The sequence below is a fragment of the Gopherus flavomarginatus genome, chromosome 1, assembly GCF_025201925.1.
Source record: "Gopherus flavomarginatus isolate rGopFla2 chromosome 1, rGopFla2.mat.asm, whole genome shotgun sequence".
Lineage (NCBI taxonomy): Eukaryota > Metazoa > Chordata > Testudines > Testudinidae > Gopherus > Gopherus flavomarginatus.
Genome location: NC_066617.1, coordinates 152,195,313 through 152,221,152, shown reverse-complemented (window position 1 = coordinate 152,221,152; position 25,840 = coordinate 152,195,313). Strand labels below are relative to the sequence as shown.

The following is a 25,840-nucleotide window of genomic DNA, read 5'->3' as shown; positions in this document are numbered from 1 at the left end:
AACAATCCTTCATTAGTTTTTGTGAAGTTTGCACATCAAGTACATTCTCATTTTAACACTAACACTTTTGATCTAGGGTTATCTAGTTACAGAGATATACATAATGTAATGTGATATCAATCAACAGGTTATAGATAAGCAAAGACAATACTACTAACATTTCCTTTGTGTGTTTACAAATGAATTGACCTGATTACCTTTGACATTCCTTTGATTTCTATTAACATATGACTGAATTAACCTGCAGCCCTGTCCTGAACTGGCACCAGGGAAGACAGCATCACACTGTTCACTGTTGTTCACAACTGCTTCACGCAATTAAACAGCTGCCTCCTCCCAGCCCAAAAGTAGCTGCATTTCAGTGCTAAAATAATCCCTATATTTAAACCATTTGTAAAGTGTGAGGGAACTATACACTATTATTTCTCATTGATTATTCAGTTTTGTTCACAGATCTAACAGTCCTATTCAGCAAACTTTGCTCCAGGCAGAAACACAGGAACATTGGGATGAAAGGGGTGGTTTGTGTTGGTGAGAAATCCCTGAAAGATTGAGGGTTGGGTGGGAGGATCCAGGTGAATGGCTGGGTGAGTGAGATGGCTCAGATCCCAACTCATAGCTCTTCTACTGGTGATTGGTTTTAAATCGCAGGTGGTCCGTGTGTATTTCTCATACCTGATGAAGCTGGGGACACTGTTGGGAGGGCCACAGAATGTTACCTCCACCTTCATCTCCTTTGCCTTGTCTTTCATCTCCAACCTCCAGAAGGAGGTCACCCCACTGCAGGAACGGCAGGAGAGAGGGATGCTGTTCTATCACACCACTATCAGGGAGCTGCAGGTGTGTGTCTTGAACTTCCAGATGAGAGAAGATGTGTGCAGGGCTAGCTCCAGGCACCAGCCGACCAAGCACGTGCTTGAGGAGGCACCTTGTAAGGGGCGGCCAATCTTCGGGTGGCAAGGGGGCGCTCAGGGTGTTGTTTTTTTTTTGGTTTGGCAGGGTGATGCTCGAGGTTTTTTTGTTTGTTCGTTTCAGCAGGGCAGGGAAGCACTCCGGGGGGGTTGTTTTGGCGGGGCAGGATGGCACTTGGGGAGATGGGGTGTTTCGGCAGAGCAGCACTGCCTTTTTTTTTTTTGCTTGGGGTGGCAAAAAAGTTAGAGCCGGCTCTGGATGTGTGGCGCTCCTTGCAGAAACCTGGCCGAAATTGCCACTCTCCTGCCTCCTAGAGTCTCCTATGCCACTGAATTGTCAGTTTCAGAGGGGTAGCTGTGTTAGACTGTATCAGTAAAAACAATGAGGAGTCCTTATGGTATCTTAGAGACTAACAAATTTATTCGGGCATAAGCTTTCGTGGACTATAAACCAGTTCATCAGATGCATGGATTGAAAAATACAGTAAGCAGGTATAAATATACAGCACATGAAAAGATGCGAGTTGCCTTACCAAGTGGGGGGTCAGTGCTCATGAGGCCAATTCAATTAGGGTGGATGTGGCCCATACCCAACAGTTGACAAGAAGGTGTGAGTATCAACAGAGTGAAAAATATTTTTTGTAATGGCCCAGACACTCCCAGTCTTTACTGAGGCCTAATTTGATGGTGTCAAGTTTGCAAATTAATTCCAGTTCTGCAGTTTCTCATTGAAGTCTGTTCTTAAAGTTTTTTTTGTTGAAGAGTGGCCACTTTTAAGTCTGTTATTGAGTGTCCAGGGGGATTGAAGTGCTCTCCTACTGGTTTTTGAAGTTACAATTCTTGACGTCTGATTTGTGTCCATTTATTCTTTTGCATAGAGACTTTCTGGTTTGGCCAATGTACATGGCACAGGGGCATTGTGCACATCTACCAATGTGATGTATGCCATCATGTGCCAGCACTTCAATCTCCGTGGATACATTCCTGTTTTCCCCATTCAGTCCTGGGGATAGGCTGGGAAGTCACATTTCAGCATTTCTGTTTGGCTTTACCTTTAGGAAAAGGCACCTGCGATCGATTGGCTGTCATGCCTCCAGGCAGCCTTCCATCCAGTGCAGCTGAACATTTCCCAGCCAATCGCAGTGCATGACATGGATTATTTGAAAGGCATGTCACGGATGATTGGAAAATGGCAGAAGGGGAGGTAGGAGCTGATATCTGATATTGTAGCCATTGTTCCTTGAGGAGGCTGTGATAGCTTCAGGTGTCAAACTAAACCCGAATGGACTGAGTCAGTGTTCAGATAGGAGATGGCCAAGGAAACACTAAGGCACTGCAGAAGCTCAGTAAGTTACCCAGCAAGGCTCTTCCCACTTATAGTCATTAAAGATCCTATGGCACTTTCTGCAAGCTTTGACCTATTTCCTGGCCCAGTTCCAGCTCAGGCAATTATATTCTGCCAAACTAAATTCTTCCTGCCGTTCCAGGCAGAGGTACTGTTAATCACTCCTTGTCTTCAGGTGTTAAGTGGTATTGCTATTTGCAGTTAAACAGCTGCCACAGTTTACCCAAGATATGGATGCATTTAGTACTGGCTGAAGTGATCCTTATATATTAATCTCTATAAATATGCTGCTTTGTGTCTTTTCCCCAGGGTCCTACAGATCTATATGATCCTCTGCCTGGTTGGAAACCTCTCCCCAGCCCTCGACAGCCGGTTCCAAGATGCACGCAGGGAGCTATATGAAAAGCTGCATGGAAAGACAGGGGAATCTGGGTTGGTGAGTCAACTTTCATTCAGTTCCCCCAGCTCCCAAAGCAGCTCGGTAGATGCTCTGCTTCCATGGCCACCCTCCCACCCCCGGCTGCTGCCTCTGATCTCTAGTCCTTGAAGTAGTTTCTCATGTTGGAGGGACAGAGTGAAAGGATATGCTGACAAGGATAGCAGCATTACTTTCTATTTCCTAGCACTTTCCTCTAGTGATGATGCCATGGAGGAAGCCAGCCCTGTACCTGCTGCTGCACCCATGGAGTCCAATCCACACTAAGAGACTTCCACAAGGACAGGGGTTGGAGAACAATATACAGATGGGCAGGTTTCCCTTTTCTGTCCCTTCCAGCCAGGATATGAGTCCCCTGCACTTGTGGAAGCGAAGAGGGTGAACCAGCCTTGAGTTCTACGGCCATGTTTTCTGAAGTGCTCAAAGCCTCTTAGGGCTGATAAAAATCTAAGTAAAATAAATTAAATTCTTGATTATTTGCTATGATCATTACTACACATGTAGACATATTTCTCTGTCCCTCTCTCTTTCTATGTGTTGTTCTGCCTTCCTCCTCTGGCACTTTGTTTCTCTCTCTCTCTCTCTGCTCCTTTCCCAGGTACAGGCCCATCGCTGGAGGAAGTGCCTGAGTGACACCAGCACCTTCTTTGAGCCTGTCCTTGGGGAGATGATTGTGCAAGAGATTTTCCCTCAAGAGACAAAGGAACTCGTAGGTATTCTTCTTCCCCCACCCAAACACAAACTCATCTTAATGTCCTTCTTCTCTTTCCGTTCTTACCTGATACACTATCGAGGGCAGGTCACTTCCTTATCCCTTACAAATGTCCCATCATTCTTTGGGAGTGAGGTAGGTTATTGGAGCTTCAATACACTTATTGCTAAAATAGTCAGTAGTAGGCCCTCCGTCCTTAGCCTTATCCCTTCAGTAACAAAGCAGAGAGTGGGGCCCCCAGTACTCATGCATGACCCTACACTAAAACAAACCATTGTGTGCAGCCCCAGCACTCATACAGGGCCCTACAATAACAGACCAGTGCCTGCAGCCCCAATACCCATGAGTGATTTTCTAATAACAAACCTGTGCTTGCAGGCCCAGTACTTATATGTGACCCTACAAGAACAAATTAGTGCATGCAGCCCCAGTAAATGCAGTTCTAGCACTCATGAACCATCTCATGATAAAAAACTAGCATGGATTACCCAGTACTTGTGAACAATCCTTTATTAACAAACCAATATGCCAGGGCTTCTGAGTGGGTCAGTAATCACAAACAAATCTGGGGAAGGGGAACCTTTTTGCTAAGGGATCAGATTTCTGTTTCCAAGGTTATTAGCACAAGCATTGAATTTATAAAGGGTTTGCAATGTGTGAAAAATGCCATGAAAAAATAACCTAGGGACATGGGACAATGAGAGACATTAAGAGGGAAGATCAGTGAAGAAGCAGAGAAGAGAAAGAGGGAAGGAGGACAGAGGAGAGCATGTTAAATGACAGCACTCATCTTCCTTGTAAGGGCATCAGTGAAGTGAATTTCCTGGGCTTCTTCCAGGGCAGACTATAGGTTCCACTATGAGAGAAGTGTATGTGTGTGTGCACATGCACGTGGTGGAGCCCTGAACTGTTTGATTGAATCCCCCTCGGACACCACCAGCAGAGAGGAGGGTCAGATTGTACAATAGAGGGAGCTGGAACTAAATACATCCTGAATTTTCCTGTAATTCAGACAAAGGGAAAGAATCTGGAGTAGATCCCATCCCATGTTAGGAGAGGAGAAGTCTAGGACTGAATGAACAAGGGACTGTGTTCTCCTCTCACCTAAGCAGAGGCAATGGGGAGATGAGGAGAACAGGGCAGGGTTAGGGGAGCAGTGTACAGGGACAAGCCTATGGCTGAAAGGAAGTGAAGAATGAATTCCCTTCTCACTCCCTGGAAAGAGGGATCCTTACCAGGGCTGGGTTGTACCTCAATTTGTGGAGCACAGAAAGAGAGTAATCCAGGACTGAATAAACATGGGCCTGATTGCTCCCCTCTCCTCTCAGAGCCAGATATGGTATTTCCTAAGGAGCAGCTGCTTTTCTGTAGCCATGAGTGTATCTCTCTTTCCTCTTGGCAGGCTGAGAAAATGTTCTCTGTGGTCCGAGATGCCCTCAACAGTCGGCTGGATCAGGTGGAGTGGATGGATGAGCAGACCCGACAAGAGGCCAAGGACAAGGCATGTGTGGAAGACACAGGTCACTGGGTCCTTATGTCCCAGAAGCCCGTGGAGAAGGAATGTGCACCTGCACATACTTTGACATGTGTTCTTGTGTACATAATCCTACATGGATACATTTATACATACCTGCTCAACACTTCTAGGTGGATACACATATACCTTCATATGCACATAGTCATACCCTGATGTGTATATATGGAAAAGGTATGTTTATCCAAGCGCACCCACAGCTGCACACATGCCAACATTTATGAGCACCAACAAGCTTCCACATGGAAGGAGTTAAAAAAGCACAAAGCTGCCCTGGTGTAAGCAGCTGCAATTCCATGGGCTTCGTTAGAGCAGCTGCTGTTTATATCAGGGTTGCATTTGGCCTTATGGCACTGATTTGGGAAAGGAGAAGAGCAAAAGGGAAGATGTGTTACCTGGAGAAGTCCAGTAGGACAACTCTTATTTTTACAGAGCTAATTTATAAGTCCTTCTTACCCTGCCCTGAAACACTTTATAGGGACATTCAAAATGTAAGGAATCCTCTTGGTTATGTGTTTTATTTATTTTATTTTATTTTAATGACTTAAGGTTTCTAAGCTTCAGGTGGAAATTGGCTATCCAGACAGAACCCTCCAAACTCCTGAAATAGACCGGGAATTCCAGGATGTGAGTTATAGCAAACATACCTGTCTTGTTACTGGTAATATACCTGTTCCATACCCAAGGGGAACTTCTGCTGGAGACGAAGGGAGCAGAGCATACTCCATACAACTAGCATACCTTCTCCCTCCAATGTCTTGTTTTGAAAGAGGTTGGGTCTGGAGAAGCTGGGAAGTCCAGTCAGTGCTCTTGCGTCTTTGCCTACTCTGCCTCCTGTTGGCACAGGAGAAGTTGGAAATGGCACAGTTCATCCCCCAAAGAAGCCGTGCTCTGCCTTGCTTGTGATAATATCTCCTGCAGTTCTTTTCCACCTCTTAGGTTGGAGATTTTGAGCGTTGGGAGAGAAAAGAGAGAATATTTGATTGTTTGATTTTTTTATTAACCCCATTTTCTGCCCTTTTTGGTGTTGTCTCTTTTGTCCCATCCTCTTTCTGATTCTCATCTCTCTCTTGCTCTTGCTCTCTTCTGTGTCCTTTTAAACTCACTCTCATTGCCTCTCTCTTTCCTCAGCTGGAGATACATGACAATACTTTTTTGCTCAATGTGGTGGCCTGCCTGAAAGCTGTGAGGGAAAATTTCTCCCTGAGGCTCCTTCATCCCCACCTGCAGGATAAGTATGTGTCAGCTGACAGGTGGTGGGGATGATGTGTGGTAGGGGACTGGTTATAGGATGTATATAGGCTGTGGAGAGGAGGTATAGGAGCAGCTGACTGGACACAGAAGAAGATACAACAAAAACAAGAGGATTAGAGATATAGTATAGGAATGGGCCAAGACAGTGGGAAGGAAAGTTGCTCTTGTGGTTAATGCACTGAGCAGAAAGTCAGAAAAGCTGTGTTCATTTCCCAGTTCTGCCACATACCACCTGCATGACCCTGAGCAAGTCTCTTAGCCACTCTGTAAAATGAGGCTACTATCAGTGGCTTACCTGACAGTGGTGTGGGGAGGGTACATCCATGAATGTTTTCAAGGAACTTAGCTATGGCAGTGATAAGTGCCTAATAAATAAATAAAGGCAGATTGAACACATGAGGCTCTGAATAATGTGAACCTCTAACTCTGCCTCCTCTCTGTATGAAATTGCACTGGGGAGTTCTTTCTCTATTTCACCACCATTCCACAAAGGTCCAGTAGGGAGAGAGATCAGGAGAAGGTCCCAAGCCATTAATAGTGGGTGTTCTTTCTCTTTTCTTTTTCTGCTTCTAGTTGGAAGGTCTTCCCTTGGTCTGTCCATTCCTACTACTCATTGAGGCACCACGCCGTGGTCTTCCCCGCGGGAATGTTCCGCAGCCCCTTCTTCCACGCAGAGTTCCCCAGGTACTGAGGGGCTGCAAAGCCACCAACATAAACCTCACCCCTTCGGCATGCTGTGTTTCTAGTACACTGTTTCACTGCGAAAGGCCAAAAGCGGGGAGAGAGGGTCCTGCTCTGAGGTCTGGTCCACACTACACAGTTAAATCGATTTAAACAGCGTTAAATCGATTTAACTCTGTACCTGTCCACACTACAAGGCACTTTAAATCGATTTTAAGGGCTCTTAAAATCGATTTCTGTACTCCTCCCCAACGAGAGGAGTAACCCTAAAATCGATATTACTATATCGATTTAGAGTTAGTGTGGACGGAAATCGAAGTTATTGGTCTCATTCCTTTAATGTAGCTACCCAGAGTGCACTGCTCTGGAAATCGATGGTAGCCTAGGACCATGGATGCACACCACCGAATTAATGTGCCCTAGTGTGGACGCATAAAATCGATTTTATAATATCGGTTTTATAAAACCGGTTTTAGTAATTTCGATTTTATGCTGTAGTGTAGACGTAGCCTGACTGAACTCAGTGGGAATTTGTCCACTGGCTTCAGTAAGAGCAAAATCAGAGCCTAAGTGCTTTCCAGGTGGGGCTGAGATAAGCCATCTCTCATCTGTCACTGAGTAACCTCAGTGTCTTACCCTGAGACTCAGGCTGGCAGTTTTCCTGGCCCTCCCATGCAGGCAGAATATAATAGAGGAGAAGGAAAAAAGACATGAGGCTCATCAAGACAGGCTACAAAGACAGTTCCTGAGCCCACCTCAATATTGAGTCACTCAAAGATGGAGCTATATTATTTTCTAGAGTCCAAGAATAAAACCTGTGAAACCTTTAGGCAATCTCCTATCCAAAGTGTCTTCAAATGGATCAAAGACAACTCTGCTCCTCCTTTATAAAAAGACCACCTCTACTAAGCAACCTTTTTTTTTGCATTATGAGGTTTGTATGCATTCCTGTGAATCATCAAACAGTACAATTCTGTTCTTCTGTTATAATGAGAGCACCTCTGTTGAGCAAGCAATTGTTGTCATTGAGTGGTGATTTAAGACACATTAAACATTGTTTGATGTCATTTTTTTTTGTCCCCCGGTAGAAAAGTTTGCACAGGGAGAATGATCCCAGACTCATTAAATTCCTATTATAAAAAAAATAGGCTCTCACTGGGGGAAGGAATGAAATAAGTGGTCTGATCAATATAATAATTCTTTTTAGTCTATGGTGAAACTTACACCTCCTATCTGTAGAACACCCATGTGCCCTTGATGACTCATAAAACTCATAACAAGATTAAGAATGGGACACAGCTGAAATGAATAATGGCAAGACAAATATACTTTTCTAATGCTGTGTGCTTCCACTTAATGAGTGAGTCACTTCTGAATCAGCAGATCTGTCTCCTGTATTCAGTCTGATTTGCTGACTAAATTGACTGTGACAGAAGTAAGTTTGCTAACACTGTTAGCCCAGCAGAGCTAACAGTTCAGAGAGAGAGAGAGCGCATTAGATTCAGGAGTCAGACATCCATGGTTTGAGGTTTTTTCCCCAAAAAATGCAGTTTGGGGTTGACAAAAATATTTCATGAATTCATTTTGAATTCTCCAAGTTCTTTCAGTTGAAATTTAAAAAAATTGAAACGTTTTGTTTTGACATTTTTTAAATGCAAAGTTTTGATTTTTCAATTTTATATGACTTTTCATTTTCAAATTTACTTCAATTTTATTAAACTTTTTTTAAAAACTGAGTGGAACTTAATGCTTCATTCAATACAAAGCAGATTATTTTTTCATCGGTTAATTAAAAAAAAATTAAAAATTAAATTCTGGTCAACTCTGAAACAAAAGTTAGTGTTGATTTTTCAGAATGGCCAGTAAACTGAAAAATCAGTTATAAATCCAGCTGTAGTTGCAGATAACCTTTAAAATGTGAACTGAGTCTGTAGAACTCTAAAAGCAGCCGCTGTTAGAGAGATATGAGTTGCTCCTATTCATTTCAGTAACCTGTTAATTCTGAAATCTAGTGATGATCACTACGTACGTGTCAATGTGCTTTGCTTTTTCATTATTGATCAATGCATTTATGAAAGGAGAGGGATGATCATACTGTGGAAATTTAACTGTGAGTGGACTCATTCTGGTGTTTCAAATGGGTGGAACTTGGTTTGTGGGTGGAATCTGTGGGAGTACCACAACTATTTCTAGTGAAACCCCTGCTTAGATTACTATCTTGCGCATACTTAGCAGACTTGTTAAAAAACATCCAATTGCAATTGTTCACTTGTACAACCCCATTATCTTTACCCTCAGTTATCATTTGTGCAACTCTTCAACAGGCAATGGGGTTGCACAGATGTCACTAACCTGGCATTACCATGTCACTAACCTGTCATGAGGACACTGGGATTCCACAATTAATGAGGGCAGAATTTGACTTGCAGAATCTTTAATGATGAAAGGGTATGAGCTAGAAAGAATTCAGCTTGACTCTCAGGGTATGTCTACACCAGAATAAAAGACCTGTAGCTGGCCTGGGTCAGCTGACTCGGGCTGTGGGGCTAAAATTGTTGTGTAGATGTTCAGGCTCAGGCTGGAGCCTCCGGCAAGCCCCAAAGTTTATACAATTTTGCAGCTGTCCAGCAAGCCCAAGTCAGCTGACCCAGGCCAGCTGTGGGTATTTAATTGCTGTGTAATCATAGCCAGGGGGAATTGGCAGTGCTGATAGTTAGAAGAATCATACCTTTACTTGAACATTTGCTGAACATGTTGGTCTGGAATAACAGAGACGATAAGCATGCAGCCCGTGATACTGGTTTTACACCATCACTTGGCAGAGTAGAATCACACTAGATGGAGCAGGGCTGTACAGAGAAACCCCTGCATCCCCTGCCTCCTGCAGGTTTGGCAGCTGATACCTCTTTACATTCTGTGTTTTTCAGCGCTGTGAACTTTGGAGCCATGGGAGTCATCATGGCACATGAGCTGCTTCACGCATTCCATGATTATGGTGCGTATTGTGAACCATTCAAGGGTGCAGCAACATCCCCTGGCCTGAAGTAGTAATAACAACCAAATACGTGGTTTCCACTTTCACCACCCTGACTATAAAAATTGTTCCAATGCCCCGAACCATCGCTGGTAATTTATAATACAGTCTTCCCTCTGCTCACTGTCACAGACCTCAGGAGTGTATTCCCTCTGGAGAGCTCAGGGGTGCTCCTCCAGGACCTGCTCCCTATTTAAATGTGTAGTGCAAAGATGGGTTTGGTAAATTCAAAAGACTCAGTTCCAGATCATGCTCATTACTAATGGGAGCAGTGACTGAATCCCAATGGACACTGATATTGCATTTACCTTCCTGGATTTCCCTCTTCTCTACAGTGGTGCCTGAGAGCTGTCCTAGATGCAACAGGGATGCATTAGTGTGGGGTACAGACTGCATGGTGGAACAGTATGAACGCTACTCTCTGCAGGGCCTGAGAATCAATGGCACTTTCACCCTGCTGGAGAATGCAGCTGACACAGGAGGACTCGCCATCGCTTACCAGGTATCTCAAGCTACCTGCTGTTCTAGTCTTGTAGTTTCACATAACTCTACCAGTACCCCTCAGTCCTGCCCTGCCATGCAACCCTCTTGCTCTGGTCCTGTCTTGGTCCTGTATGAATCAATAACCCATATCTATGAAGCTGAAAGAACTCTGTGGAAGAAAGTTCCTCTTCAGGGAAGTTATGAAGTTTAATTAAATAATGTCTGTCACATGCCTTCAGATCTTTAGACAGAAGGTACTAGTGATATGCAAAGCATGGCAAATATTTTTTGAGCATGGGTGACTTAAGTTGAAATGATTTTCATTCATTTATAGTGCATCAAACATCATCATCTTCTGACCCTCTGCTGCCACAATGTGGTATTGCCTGGAATGAGAAGCACAACAGTTAGGTTGATAGGAAAGAGCAGGGGCAGCTCTAGACATTTTGCCATCCCAAGCACGGTGGCATGCCGCAGGGGGTGCTCTGCCAGTCGCCGGTCCCACGGCTCCGGTGGACCTCCCACAGGAGTGCCTGTGAAGGGTCCGCTGGTCCCACGGCTCCACCGAAGCCACGAGACCAGCAGACCCTCTGCAGGCACGCCTGCGGGAGGTCCACCAGAGCTGCGGAACCAGAGAACCCTCCGCAGGCATGCTGCCGAAGCTGGCTGCCTGATGCCCTCCAGGTGACGAGCAGAGCGCCCCCCGCGGCTTGCCGCCCCAAGCACACGCTTGGCATGCTGGGGCCTGGAGCCACCCCTGGGAAAGAGGGCAGGGATAAGCCATCTCGGAGAGCAAGGAGATGGGACGGGAAAGAAAAGGATACTATACTTTCTCGGTGATTGGATGGATGTTTATGGTGTGGATGGATGTCTATGGTCCCAGTGTAAGAGCTCCAGTGCAGTACCAGCAGGCTGCACCAGCATGCACACTGGGAGGAAGGAGGCTCCTGATTTCAGCTCTCTGTTGTGAGTTAAACTTTAACGATATTTGTGACAGTCTGAGATTTTTTTTTTAAATTTATCTGTCCCTCTTTGCCCACAGGCCTATAAGAACTGGCTGAAAAAGCACAAACAGGAGAGGAATTTACTCGGGAGTGGACTCTCACACCATCAGCTCTTCTACATCAGCTTTGCCAATGTAATGAACACCTTGCTGATCTTATTCATCTTGTCTGTCCCAGTCCATCAGGCCTCCTTTAATGTATCTTTCTCTCATACTTTCTCTCTCTGGTTTGTGTGTCTGATTATCACCATCTCCTTCCCTCCTGGTCTGAGTCTCTCTCCCCACTTTGCAGCACTGGGCTGCTCCCTAAATGCTGATCAAAGGCCTCACTGAAGACATACATCTTACATGGGCTCTGAAGCAATATCAGACTGTCAAAGGGACCACGCACAACAAACTATCTACTATCCATCATTTAAGGTTTATCTAAGGCAGTCACTGGAATATCTAAGCACCCTTGGTTATGATGACTGATGATAATGAAAGAAAAAAAAAAGAATGATATTTAACTTGACTGTCAAACAATAATTTACTTACCTGGGAAGAGTGGGCAAGAAGAAATTTAGGTTTGCGGGAAGGAAAAGACAGCAAGAGTGAACCAGCACTGCCACCACAATGGGCTTTAGGGAGAGAGCTGATCAAGTATTTTGGTGATGGGGGTCAAGTACGTGGATGGATGGATGGATGGAGTGAGTGAGATTTTTCAGGTACCTTCCTCTTAGCAAGTTTAGGACTTATACATAACCTAACCCTTGAGCTGCAAGTGAAGTGCACTTCAAAGATCACTGGTGTTATGTTCTCATAGAGATTCAGGGATCATAGAGATCAGCCATTATATTCCACACTAGCTGGAGCTTCAGAGTGCTTATTGATGGTATCCCTGAGAAGAGTGCAGAAGAAGGTTGTCCAGTCCTGAGGCTACAAAGCATTGGGTCACTCTGGTAAGGTCTGTATTAGAGAAGGGATGTGGCAGCTCTAGGACCAGCTGTCAGTGAATGCAGGCAGGATTAACCAGAGTGATCATCTGGGCTTCCAGCAACAGTGATGAGTCCAGTATGACCCAGACTTGGCAAATCACCTGAATAAAAGCTGGACTCTCCCCTCCAAAGAATGGCATATTCACAGCACTATCTGTCCTATAGGTGCTTCCCCTGCCAGCCAGCATAATTTCTGCCTTGTTGGGGCTGTGACTAAATTAACACACTGAAATAACATAATGAAGATTTTAGAACAGATAGATATGGATAGATGGAACTCTTCCCCTCTACCATGCACTAGGAAATGGCAGTATCCAGGTGTGTAGATCTGAGTGTCATCCTCTCTCCTGGCACTGTTGTCCAGCATCTCTCTCTCTGTTTGCCCTGTCTCCTCATGTTCATGTTGCCCAGGAAGGATGACAGCTGGAACTCGGCAGAACCTATGTGAGGGCTCATGGGCAAGTGAGTCTTTGGGATCATTCTTAGATGCTGACATGATTGTTTTGTTTCCCTCCAGGGTATGTGTGGGCACCAAAGCCATGAGAGACTGCAAGCCTTCCTGCACAATGACCCACACAGCCCCCCACCACTCCGCGTCCGTGGGCCCCTCAGCAACAGCCAGGACTTTGCCAGGCATTTCCACTGCTCCAGCACAGCACCAATGAATCCAGCCTTCAAGTGCCACATCTGGTAATCCACATGGAGACGGAGGGGGAGAGAGAGAGAAAGGCAGAGGTATGGAAACTGGAGCTGTAGAATTCATCCCTGCTGAAGAATGGCCTGCCCTCACAGAGACATTCTGGAGCCTAACCCACTCCTCCACATCCCTTCTTCTCATCCTTTTCCCCCACCAACAGGTCATGGTGGCAGAAGATACCAGTCCGAGTAGCAAGAGGGAAGAGAGGCTAAACATAGCAGCCAATACAGTGTGTGCTACTCCCCAAATGCTCCCCATGCCCTGCCCCAATTAGGCTAAATTTGCCTTTCAGAGTGTGGGGGTACAGGCTTGCAAGGTCAATAGACAAGCTGCAATTATTAACAACACTGGGGGGAACCTCACAAGTTCCCATGCACACCTCCCGCCCTGGACCACTAGGGATAGAAGAACTCAGATCTCTCACTCTGAAATCACAAGGGGGGAAGAGACTCACTGGTTACTGCTTCCAGATGGGAAGATGAGACATTTAATTAATGTACATTGCTAAAAACCTCACCTAGATATGTTATGGCATACCTGTCTTAGCGCCCCCAATATGAGTGGAATGGTCTTGAGATTCTATGTTATTTTCTGCTATTTAGCCTAGTGTCCTGGATCTGACCTGTCTAGCTCTTTGGGATTGTTTTTTCCCCTGGTTATTCTTATCTCTGACCACTAGGGGCCCGGCCCAGTGCTAGCTTGAATGGAAAGCTCAGTCCCATTAACTTCATTGGACTTTGGATCAAACCCTAGATATCGCTTGTCTGATGCAGCGGTTGCCTCTCTTTTCTAATTGCTCCCCCTGCTGACTTCTGACGAGAAGGATGTAGCAGCAGCAGCTATTCTTAAGCTTTTTTGCACTCAGAAGAAGGGGAAGAGCATGCACTGGCTGAGGGATAAGAAAGGCTGGAATGGAGGAACCCCTTCTGTGGAAAAGAGGAAGGGGGGAAGCAAGGCATGAACAGGATAGGAAGTGGAATCTCAGGAGTCAGTGACATAGCTATAATGTTGCAAGTAGTGAAGTTCCACCAGAGCCATTGAGTTATGAGGTTATGAGGGACTTCCTGATGGAATGGCACTTTGGCATATCACTTGGTTCACAAAGTGGCAATGCTGCTCACACAAATTTGGCCCTCACCCTTCTGGGGCTCAGGCCAGATTTGAGCGGCATTGTGACCAGGTGACACCACTCATCAATCAGATTTGGTCTCCCGTGTGATGTGGGGTGGACAACGGGGTGAGAGGAACTGAGGGGCAGCTGCCAGCCAAGATTAGGAGTTGCCTCCCTAGCCTGGAAATGGAGTGGGGTGCTGAGCTGGGTGCTGGTGAATGTCCTGGAAAGTCTTGGAGGCCAGTGGATGAGGGGTTGGGGGGGTGAGGTGTTGGTGTACTATGGGGTGAGTGGAAAGGACTGGGAGGATGGGGGCAAGTGGGAGAGGTGGGGGGAGTTTTGGGGGGCAACTGAAGATGTTGGAGGTGGTTGGATAGGATGTGTGCCCAATGCTGGGCATAAGCAACATTTTAGATTTTGGAATGGGGAAGGGAGCCCCTAATCTAGTCCTGCACCAGGGCCTTGTCATGCACTGTCAGGAGGCAATGGGATGTGGGAGGGTGTTATGCCCCCCCAAGATGTTAGAGATTCCTAATAGTTTCCCCCAGTCACTCCATATGGAAATAACAGACAAGTCTTGTTCCCTCTCACAAAAAGGCATCAAGTTATGGTGACCCTATGTCCCATTTTGGCTAGGACAGTCTCTTTTTTTTTAAGCCCTGTCCTGGCTGTTCTGACTGTTTTTGGCAAAACTGGGCATTTGTCCCAAAACTGGACAAATGCCCAGTTTTGCCCCAAAAGTGGGGTGCAACCTTAGCAGGGTGCAGAGGAACATGTGTGTGGGGGAAAGCAGCAATGCCAGCCCTTCACAGGAGGGAGGGCTTGGGAAAGCAGCTCAGGCCAGAGCTGCCCTCTGCATATGGGTGGCAGAGGGTCTAGGGCTGGCCCTACACACATGGGAAGAAGGAAGCCTTGGGTAGGCCCCACACAGGAAGGGAGGAGGTGCCTCGTATGGTGTCCCATTTTCCTTTTGGAAAATATGGTTACCCTATATTAAGTTAGCTAGGGCTGGGGCCTGTTTAAGGAAAGATTGGGATGATAGGGGGTGGTTTCCAGGGTTTATGGGAGCCTCCAGAGGTCAGACTAACCACCCAGATTTTAGAATGCTTCTCCAAATACCAAACTGCTTTTCAGGAATTTTTGCTATCCAGATGGGAGAGTTTTGCTGCTGTTATGTTTTTGTGACATAGTATTGTTGTAACCAAATGTCATGCAGTAATGCAGTGTAGGGGAGCAAAGTGTAAAAGATATAGTGGATTTCAGGAGCAGCAAGAAAACTGGCATATAAGAACATTTCTATGTTACTAAGAATCCCTTAAAACTATAATTTTGGAGGCCCTGATAATTAGACCTATATTTAAAAAAACAAAAATAATAAAATTCACTAGAATTGGCAAACACAACCCTCCTACAGCTCACTGGCCGCTGTTTCTTTGTAAAACAGTTCCTGGGAAAAAATTTAAATGATGGGAGCTGTTTTATTCTGAACATTATATTACCAGTGGGGTGATTCTTTGGGAGTAGATACTGGTATTGGGAATAAGCAGCAAAATTAAAGCTGGAAAAGACCAATTAATTGTCTTAATCCTTGTCACTGTGACAATTAGCAAGGGTTGTGAAGGATTCTCAATCTTTGGCAATTTTTAAATTAAGGCTGGATGTTGTTCTAAAAAACAGGAATTATTGGGGGAAGTTCTATGGCCTGTTTATACAAGAGGTCAGACTAGATGATCACAATCATCCCTTCTGGCCTTGGAATCTATGAATCCAGTGCCAACCAGTATAGGCCAACACAGTATATTCTTCAGGAACACTTTTTTTGAAAGACCATTTCACTGTTATATTCTCACTGATTAAAGGCCGAACAGAATATATGTGAATAAAAGGTTCTTTATCTGTGTTGTTATTAATAAATCTTCTGATTGAAAAATTATAATTGAAATATTTTTTTAAAATTAAATGTACTATTTACTATTAATGCTGATTGATTCATTTTTGAATTTCACTCAGTATTAGAGAATGAAAATAGACGGGTGAATTTCACTTTTCTTTCTGTCAGTTTTATTTTCCAGTTCTCAAGCGCTAGGTCATTGCAGTAATATCAGAGTTGCAAATGCTGCAGGAGAATGTTTAAATCCAAACTAAAATCTGTATTCCTTGGAGTGAACAAAGAAAATCTTAGAAACATTTCTACTAGTCTTGAAAAAATGGTATATATCAGACTCACAGTTTGATATAAGTAATAGCACATATGTTGGTGAGTTTTATGCATAGACTTCAAAGCACTATACAAACAGGGTTAGATATCATTATCTTTATTTCACAGATGGGGAAACTAGGGCACGGAGACACTAATGACTTAAACAAGATTACACAGCAGGTCAGTGGCAGAGATGAGAGAATAAACCATAGGTGAAATCCTGGCTCCCTTGAAATCAGTGACAAAACTCCCTTATGACATTAATACGGCTGGATTTCACCCCAGCCCTTCCAATTCTTACTCTCTATGCTTTATCTACTGCATCACACTGACTCTCTTTAAAAAAACAACCTAATATTATATATTTAAGATTACAAGCAACATTTAAACACCACAGGGGTTTTTCTTTTCTTTTGTTTGTTTGTTTCCTGAAAATGTTGGCATTTCCTCCTCTGCCCACCAATATTTTTTCCTTTTTTTCCCTTTTTTTTTTCAACATTGGAAATTCAGGTCTTGTCAGTCATGGTTTTTTTGGACGCCTCTTGGACTACTAGAGAGCTAGGATCTTTATGACATCAGAGAAATCATGCAAATGAAACCTGTTTCATTGATATGGAAAGAGCTTTTTTTTTTTTTATTCTAACTGTTTAAAACGATCTGTTTGGTTGTTGGCGGTGATGCTTTTGTTTTTTTAAACATCTATTTAACTAATTCAAATACCTGAATGATCAGTGTGAAGCAAAGCTCTTGTAGATAGGGCACACCTTGCCCTTCAAGTATGGGCTGAGATCTGAGAATCTACATATCCATGTCTTCCAAGAAAGACCTCCAGCAAAACAGGAAAAGCAAGATTTTATTTTCCTGGTATTTCTAAGCTTTAAAAAAAAGATGAAGAAGAAGAAGGAGAAGAAGGTGCTGAATACCTTACAGCTTAACTACATATGGAGTTATTCAGGGACAGCTATTATTGAATAACTCCATGTGCTGACACACCCTTACTTGGATTGTAAACTCTTTAGGCAGGTCTCCCTTTTTGTTCTGTGTCTGTACAGTGCCTAGCAATGAAGTGCAGGTTCATGACTGAGTGCCACCTTAACAAATCCTGTTAGGCTTTTGTCTTTTGTCCCTCATAAAGAAAATCACAAGCTCCATGTTACTATCCTTTGCAGGTCATTCTTAAAGTGTTTACAGATTCCACACCCAAACTTTTCCTCTTTGTTCAATTCCTAGTCCAGTCCGCTCAAGAAAGGCTCCTTGAAAAATACTCCTCTTTCCTTTGCATTTATTTTCTTCAGATACTACAGCCTGAGCTAATGAATTGTGAGCAATATATACTGGGAATGATTCAGCTCATGGTGGATTTTTTTTTTATAATTGGTATCCCAGAGTGTATTTAATTATTTTACTCATAATTTTCAAGATCAAAAAAAGATTGTTATGTCCCCAACAAAACTTATTTTTTTATTATTTAAACTTATTCTTATAGTAATCTACATTGAGCTCTGTTTTGACTTTTTTATACCTTGTTAATCAGAGAAAAAACATTTTCTCTGGAATGTGAGTTGAGAAAAATGTTTGTCATTCAGTAATTTCTTTTCCAGCAATGTATGCAACATATTGTTTAACCCCTTTATACTGCTGCTCTTTCAAAGACAGAAACATCTTTACATTTGGATATTTTTGGCCATTACAGAGTCTGACTTTATTACACAGGACATAGCTGGCCTGTGGAACTCATTGCCTCAACATATTATGGAAATGCAGAATATAGTGGGATTCAAAGCCGGCTGCTATGTATCTGAGTAAGAAAATATCTGCAGTGACATTGGATAGGATCAACTCTTAGGATCAGACCTACTGGTTTATGGATAAAACAAACACTAGCTGCCTGCTTTAACAAATACCTTCCCCTGTAAGCATGTATTTGTATAGTTATGGTGGAGTTTGCAGCTTCATGTGAAGCATATGGTAATGGCCCCTGCTGCAGAGATAATACCAGGCCAGATGGACCAGCTGCTTTCCTTTGTGTAGATCAGGGGTCGGCAACCTTTCAGAAGTGGTGTGCCAAGTCTTCATTTATTCACTCTAATTTAAGGTTTCGTGTGCCGGTAATACATTTTAATGTTTTTAGAAGGGCTCTTTCTATAAGTCTATAATATATAACTAAACTGTTGTTGTATGTAAAGTAAATAAGGTTTTTAAATGTTTAAGAAGCTTAATTTAAAATTAAATTAAAATGCAGAGCCCCCCCAGACCAGTGGCCAGGACCCAGGCAGTGTGAGTGCCACTGAAAATCAGCTCTCGTGCCACCTTTGGCACACGTGCCATAGGTTGCCTACCCCCGGTGTAGATAGTTCCTTTCACTCATTCTCATGTGAACAGTCTATATCACTGATTTAACCATTAACATACTTGGAGCAAGTACCTACAGGGTGAGTCACTCCAGATCCTTGCGCCGGGTGGACCAGGTATTTTGGCTGCCACACTGTAACTAGGAACTGGGTCTCTGTCGCCTTAACAGCACCAAGTGAGAAAGGAATCAAGACTGTGACCCACAGGTAGGTCTCCAGCATGGCAATGCAGTGCATAAGCCCCTTTAGAGCCCTCTGGCCCAGCTCAGTGGAGAGTGCTCTGCTCTGCCATAACAAGCAGATGGGAGACAGAAGATGGTGATCCTGAGATGAGGAAGTCTGGTTTATAAGAGATTCCACAAGCTTTGGATTGAGGGTTTATTGAGGGTTCTCAAGGGGGTTGGGAGATGAGACAGGTCTGGGTGATGGGGAAGATGCCTGTTGTTGTCACTTGGTTCACAGGTTCCCTGGGGTGTGAGTAGTGAGGAAAAGCACTGTTGCTTAGCAGGCAATCATGAAACGCAGATAGACATTCAGGTTGTCTTCATCCATGAGCATGGCAATGATTTCTGGTTCTATGTCACGCATAAAAAAAAAAGCATGATGCTGCCTGTGTTCAAGGAGATGGCCAGATCCAACAGCAAATCCTTCACCACTGAATTCCTCAGTCTTTGCGCATCCTCATTCTGCACCATGTCAATCAGCTCCATGCCTTCCCCTGTTGACGAAGCCACAAAGGTTTCTTCCATTTGCTCCCAGCCTGTAACCCAAGAGGGGGACATAAGCTCTCCTCTCTGTCTCTCTTTCTCCTCTCTTTCTCTTTCACTGTCCATCCTAGCTATCTCTCATTCTTTTTGGTCTCTTGCTGCTTCTATACCTGTCTCTCCTCTCCTCCCACTCCTTTCTCCATTCTTTCCCTCAATTCATCTTCATCCCATCTCCATTCTCTCACTCCTTCACTCCCTTCTGCACTCAGTCCCCTCCAACTCCCCAACTGCTTCCCTTCCTTCCTGTCCCCTTTTCTCTCTTCCAAACTCCCTACTCTCACTATCCTTCCTCTCCCTAGATGTCTCCCCTTAGCCCATCCCTCACCACATTGTTGTCATAGCTGACAAATTCTATGTAGCTCCTTGTGTGATGTGCTTATGGATGTGTGTGAAGTAAGTAAACTTTTACTACACCAGAAAAATCATCTAATGCTAATAAATGAATGCTATACTGCCATCCGAAGCTATGAAAGTGCTCTCACCCACCTGTGACCCAAGGTCATTATCTTTATTTTATAGATGGGGAAACTGAGGCAAAGAGGAGCGAAGAGACTTGCCCAAGGTCCTAGCACAAGTCAATGGTAGAGCTGGCAATGGAACTCAGGAGTTCCAGGCCTGTGCATGAGCCACATGACTTGTCCCTACAGCATTTTCCCTCCTCCCTTTCCCTCTTTCAACCACAATCTCTCATCTAGTCCTTCACACCTTTATTTCTTCATGATTGGCCCTCTCTCTCTCTTTGCTCTCACCCAGCCATTTCTCTTCCCCTTTTCTGCTCTCCCTCTTCCCACAGGGATCCAGTGCCCCTCTTGCAGAGCCCTTGCTCCCCCTGAGCTTGTGAATGCTGGTCCCATCTTCCTCATTTCATAGAAGGCTGCTGGAGGGGGAATGTGCTCAAGCTCACAGCCTGCTCACCTCTCTCTCCTCATGTGAGGCAGGAAGCAGTGAGGCCAAGTGAGGGTGGGGTAAGGGAAGGAAGCCTCAGTTGCCTGTTCAGAGAAACTCTGAGAGCAACCCCTGCTGGGAAGGGAAGCTGAGCAGATAAAGGGGAAACCTTGCTCCCTGCCTATGAGCAGCATTTCAGCTGGCATGGTTGAGAGAATGACAGGATTGTATCATTTAGCAGTTATGACTACTGGATGGGTAGCCAGTAGTGGGGAGCAAACCTGAGACCTCTGGATCTTAATGCAGGACTGCTGCCTGAACTAAAAGACAGCTTTTTCAGCAACACTTGCAGCAGGCTTACCAATCTCTAGTACCACTCAGAGGCCCTGGCCCAGAGCAGGGCCTCATTGAATTGAGGCATTGCACGTATAGATAACTAAAAACAAGCTCCTCTGATATCCCCTCAATTTATATCTACTCTTCCCTTATGCTGTCATTCCTTATCATCCTTCTTCCCTCCCCATCCAATTCCTTTTTCCCCCTCATTCCTTTTTGCCAACCGCTATTCCCACTTTTCTATCCATTCCCCTCCCTCTTTCTCCATCTCTAGCTGTCACCTTGCACCCTCCCTTCTTTTTAATCCTCACGCTCTAACCCCTCCTTCACCACATCTTTTTTTCCTTCCCACTCTGCCATCTTCTCAGTCCATCCTCTCTCCCTATTGGCTCTCCATACAGGAAAGCCAGAGACAGCCTCTCTAACCTGGTGGTGGGCTCCTTCCCTCAAGCTTCCTGTCCTTGACTCCATGGAACATGGTCTGGCTTTTTGATGGTATGAATGCATCAGAAAACACGAGGAAGTGGGTGGCCAGGAGTACGGCCAACAGATAGATGGTGTACCCCAGGGAAACCATCAGAATTGGATCACCCCTCCTCCACCTCTCCCGTCCAGCAGGAGATGCCTGTACTCATTGCCCCTTGAATTAATGAAGGACTCAGGATCCTCCTGGCAGACTGACTCCAGCTCAGGGTGGGCTATGACATCATCAGGCCCTTGTGACATACCATGATGTCATACTCTGTTATGCATCTGCCCTATGAACAGGAGGAGAAAGGGGGGGAACAGTCTCCTTCAGAATGGAGCAAGGACTCACAGCTAACAAGAACCTAGAATGTGGAGAGACTGGGGCCACGTCCAGACTAGGAATTAAAATCGATTTTAGATACGCAACTTCAGCTACGGGAATAACGTAGCTGAAGTCGAATTTCTAAAATCGAGATACTCACCAGTCTGGACGGGGCGCCATCGATGTCCGCGGCTCTCCGCGTCGATTCCGGAACTCCGTTCGGATTGATGGAGTTCCGGAATCGATGTAAGCGCGCTCGGGGATCGATACACCGCGTCCAGACTAGACGCGATATATCGATCCCCGAGCAATCGATTTTAACCCGCCGATGCCGCGGGTTAGTCTGGACGAGGGCTGGGAAAGCATTTTGGGAACCTGTAGGACTATGATTTACTTACAGTAAAGACTGTACAAAACTAAAAGGGAAGTGAAGGGAATTGGGCTAGCAAACTGTAAGATCATAATTAAAGGGAGACCACTGATCTGAAAATCAAACTTCACTCTGAACATGTACCTATTATTCTTACAAGTTTCACTTCATACACTATAAGAGAAACAGACTTCACAAATCATATTTTTCTCTGTTTTGAGGTGAGGAGAAAGGAGTTATGTAGTAGTTTTCCTGTATTACCAGGTATCTAGAATCCCTGTTGTTTGTATAGGTCTTTCACATAGCACCAGTGGAGAGAAACACATTTTTAAAAATAGGAAAATGTGCTTGTAAAACCATAAAAAATGTGAAAGATGCTCAGGGGCAGAGGTGAGGCCTGAAACTACATTCTACTTAAGAAGAAGATGACTAGATTTCAACATGAAGCTTTAAATAGAAGTATGTGCCCTAAAACAGCCTCCAGATGGTGCTCTAGCATCACCAGTGAAGGGACACAGCTGCTGTTATTGAGTAGTTTTATTTTATAGATGAAAAAGTTCTTTTAGGTCATGTCTTGTCCATCATTTCTCTTTCCCCCAGCCGCTAGAAGATTGTCCACTACAGTTTAGCCTTCAGGTCTTTGTCTGGAGCACATTTATGTGTCCCAAGTGATGGGATTTCCAGCATGTGGCTTGGGAAGCAATTTTCATTAATCATTTCCAAACTCATGGCGTAACCCCAACTCCATTTGCCTTTAGCAGATGCCTACACAGTTTGTGAAATTTTAAACAGAAAGTTTTGCATTATCATTTATAGGCTGTTCCTCTGCCCTTTTCCCTCCCTCCCCTGCACATTTTCTTATTCCTCCTATTTTTTTTCATGTTGTTTACCTTTCATCTATGAATATGGGACAGACTCCTGGGCTATTTACTCTGCCCTGGATATGACTGTTGGGCAGTAGCTGGATAACAAACTTATCTGTGTCAAACCCGAAGTGATCTTACGCTCTTTTTCAGAAATGCTGCTTCTACTCTCAGGTATTTGCTTCTTTCCTGGGTGCCTGGGATTTTTAGCCTCATACTCAGGATACCTTTCAAGCCTAGGAATTTATCAGAAGACTGAATGGGCTGGAATATGGAGATTTTCTATATCATGGGATGTTCTGGGGCCATCTCCAGATTCCTGACTGGGACTTTGAAACAATCAGAAAAGAGACTTGCCCTCAGATAATCTTTCTCTGTTTCTACAATGAGCCCAGGGTGCGCTGGCTGGGACAGGACTTCAGGAGTTTGTGGCCAAATGTTCCCAAAGTCTCAGCACAGTGAAGGCCATTAGTGTCACAATAGGACCTGCAGTGTGCTGAGCTCCCTTGAAAATCTGGCCTTTAGTGAGTGCTGTACATATACCATGCAGTGCAAGTGAGATCAACAAAGATCACTGTTTATGAATACCACTATCAAGTCTCAGTGCCTTGATTCAAGGATACTCTAGTACACAAGACACCACAGGTGCCATATGATCCTGGCAGTGCACACCAGATGGTTTAAGGGGAATGAGACTGAGCTATGGAGTTTTTCATCTCTTGATCACTACTTGCAATCACCTTGCCCTGTTTAAAATGGGTGCAGGGGCTGGAAAGGTAACTCCCAGGAACATGTTCCCTATAGAGACCCCAGGGGACCAACTGGACCCTGTTCCCAATTTAAGGATGATGTAGTGTGTATCCCAGTAGTGTAACCCTATGGGGACCTATTTCTTGTTTAAAGGATGTGCAGTAGTTCGGGAGCTGAGTCCTAGGCTAGAAGCTTATGGGCCCGTGAAACTGGAACAGGATGATTGTATTATCTTCCCCCGATTACACAAAGTTCTGGCCAATCCGCTTTCACTCAGCCCACAGAAAAATAAATCTGGCAGCAGAGCAGACACGTAACTGAGATAGCACAAACCCAAAAGGAGGTGCTGTAGAGAGTGACAGGACTTTGGGTTAATGCCAGCACTACTTAAAAACAGTTCTTATTAGGAAAAAATTTTTCACCAGAGAGTTGGTGAAGCACTGGAATGGGTTATCTAGGGAGGTGGTGGAATCTCCTTCCTTAGCCGTTTTTAAAGTCAGGTTTTACAAAGCCCTGGCTGGGGTGATTTAGTTGGTGCTGATCCTCCTTTGAGCACGGGGTTGGACTAGATGACCTCCTGAGGTCTCTTTCAACCCTGATAGTCTATGATTCTTGGCCGAGCAAAAAAATCAGGAAGTAAAATTCCTAAAAATAGAGACTATGTGCAGGGTGGAACTGGAGGGTGAGGATGAGACAGGTTATCTGAACAGCCCCATCAGAAGGAGGTGCTCAGGCACCACCCTTCCAGCACTTGAGGGCATGTTGCTCTGACTCTATGCTCCCACTCCCACACCCCACTAGCAGGTGCTCAGGTCAGAGGGAGCTCAGGGTCTGTAAGGAACTGGGAGGCATTGTGGCAGTGGGATGTTTTCGCCTATGCCGTCAAGCTGGTAAAACATTCAGCACAGGGAAATTATGAGTGAGGCAATACACACAGTGGAGAAGCCTGGTAATTTCATAAGGCTGCCAAGCAGCTAGTATGGTGCAATCTCCAGTGTTTTCCCACATTTTGAAAGCTGACCCCCTCTCCCTCCTTCAGTAAAATGACCCCAATGACAGCCTGTTGCTAAAGGCCTGCCCATCTTCTGCTCTGGTCAGCTAGTCCTTCGTTCCTCTCCCCACCCCCACGTTTGGGAAATGCTGGTGTTAATCTTAGTAATATGATTTTTCCTAGTCTTTCCTGCATGCTGTGATGAACAACATTCTCCTTTAGCAAATCTCCCTTGGTTCACCATAGGGACTCTGTCTTGCAGGCTTTAGCAAGTTTCATCAGCCAAGCTCCCTGCTGTGGAGGATTAAGTTATCCCTCCCACCTGTAACCTCCTCCAGAGATCTGCAGCAATAGTTCAGTGCCAACCAAGTGCTCAAATGCGCATCTTTAGCTCGGACCTTATATTTTCTCCTGTACAGACAGCACAGTGTAGATGTTTCCACTACTTGTCTGCATATAACACCAGGCCAATTGAATGTTTAAACTTTTACATATTTTTTTCAGTGAAAGGGATATGGGTCAACTCTGAAGCTGGGATCTGAATTGAACATCAGGTTGTTCAGAGGTGGGATTTTGGTTTGTGTCCCTAATAAAACCCTAATGAAAATAAGTAGCAAAGAGACTTTAGCTATGTACACAATACTACTTAAGTTGGCAAAATTTATGTTGCTCAGGGGTGTGAATATTCCACCTTCCTGAGTAACATAAATTATGCTGGCATAAGCACTAGTGGGGGGGTGGATTAATTATGTCGATGGGAAAGTTGTCTCCCACCAGCATAGATCAGCTACATGAGAGATCTCCAAGCAGCACAGCTGCATCAGTACAGCTGTGCCACTATAAACACTTTAGTGTAGGCATAGCCAGAATAAAAAGGGAAGCGTGAAAGTGTGGGCTTGACGACACTAGGAAGTTTTACCACTTTAACTGTGCCAATACAATGAAATGCACTCCACCTCACCTCAAAGTATAGCTATAGTTATATTGGTCTAAAGGTGCTTATACTAGTATTGCTGAGACCATGTATGCACTAGGAAGGTTTTACCAATATAAGAATACCAGTGCACTGCACTAGCCAAGCGTTCCTATTGGGATTGCAGCTTATGTCAGAAAAGCTGCACATTTGCTAGCATAACTTCTTCCACCCCCACTCCCAAGTGAAATAAGCTATACCTACAAAAGTGCAGATCTGTTGCTATAACTCTGCCTGTGCTCAGGGCTTTTGCCAGCACAGCTCAGTTGGTCAGGGATCACACCTCTTCACATTCCCTGACTCACCGAGCTGTGCCAGCAGAAGTCTGTAGTCTAGACTTGGCCTTATTCTGGTTCAGTTACGGGAATAAGCTGTACCAGTATAAG

At 44.6% G+C, this 25,840-nt stretch overlaps 1 protein-coding gene across 10 annotated transcripts in view; it reads left to right on the top strand.

Moving 5' to 3' along the window:
• KEL (Kell metallo-endopeptidase (Kell blood group)) overlaps nt 1-16,156 on the top strand; it is a 32,448-nt gene extending 16,292 nt beyond the window's left edge. For 8 of the 10 annotated variants that reach the window (XM_050943533.1, XM_050943513.1, XM_050943578.1 and 5 more), the window contains 12 exons: nt 652-840; nt 1,970-2,115; nt 2,566-2,692; nt 3,291-3,401; nt 4,807-4,905; nt 5,488-5,565; nt 6,070-6,173; nt 6,766-6,876; nt 9,801-9,868; nt 10,243-10,409; nt 11,433-11,528; nt 12,888-16,156. In XM_050943533.1, the coding sequence (XP_050799490.1) occupies nt 652-840; nt 1,970-2,115; nt 2,566-2,692; nt 3,291-3,401; nt 4,807-4,905; nt 5,488-5,565; nt 6,070-6,173; nt 6,766-6,876; nt 9,801-9,868; nt 10,243-10,409; nt 11,433-11,528; nt 12,888-13,064 (1,473 nt within the window). In that variant the 3' untranslated portion in view covers nt 13,065-16,156. The remainder of the gene's footprint in view (nt 1-651; nt 841-1,969; nt 2,116-2,565; nt 2,693-3,290; nt 3,402-4,806; nt 4,906-5,487; nt 5,566-6,069; nt 6,174-6,765; nt 6,877-9,800; nt 9,869-10,242; nt 10,410-11,432; nt 11,529-12,887) is intronic. The other 2 variants (XM_050943523.1, XM_050943542.1) reach the window with 2 other exon arrangements.
• Nucleotides 16,157-25,840: the final 9,684 nt, after the last annotated feature.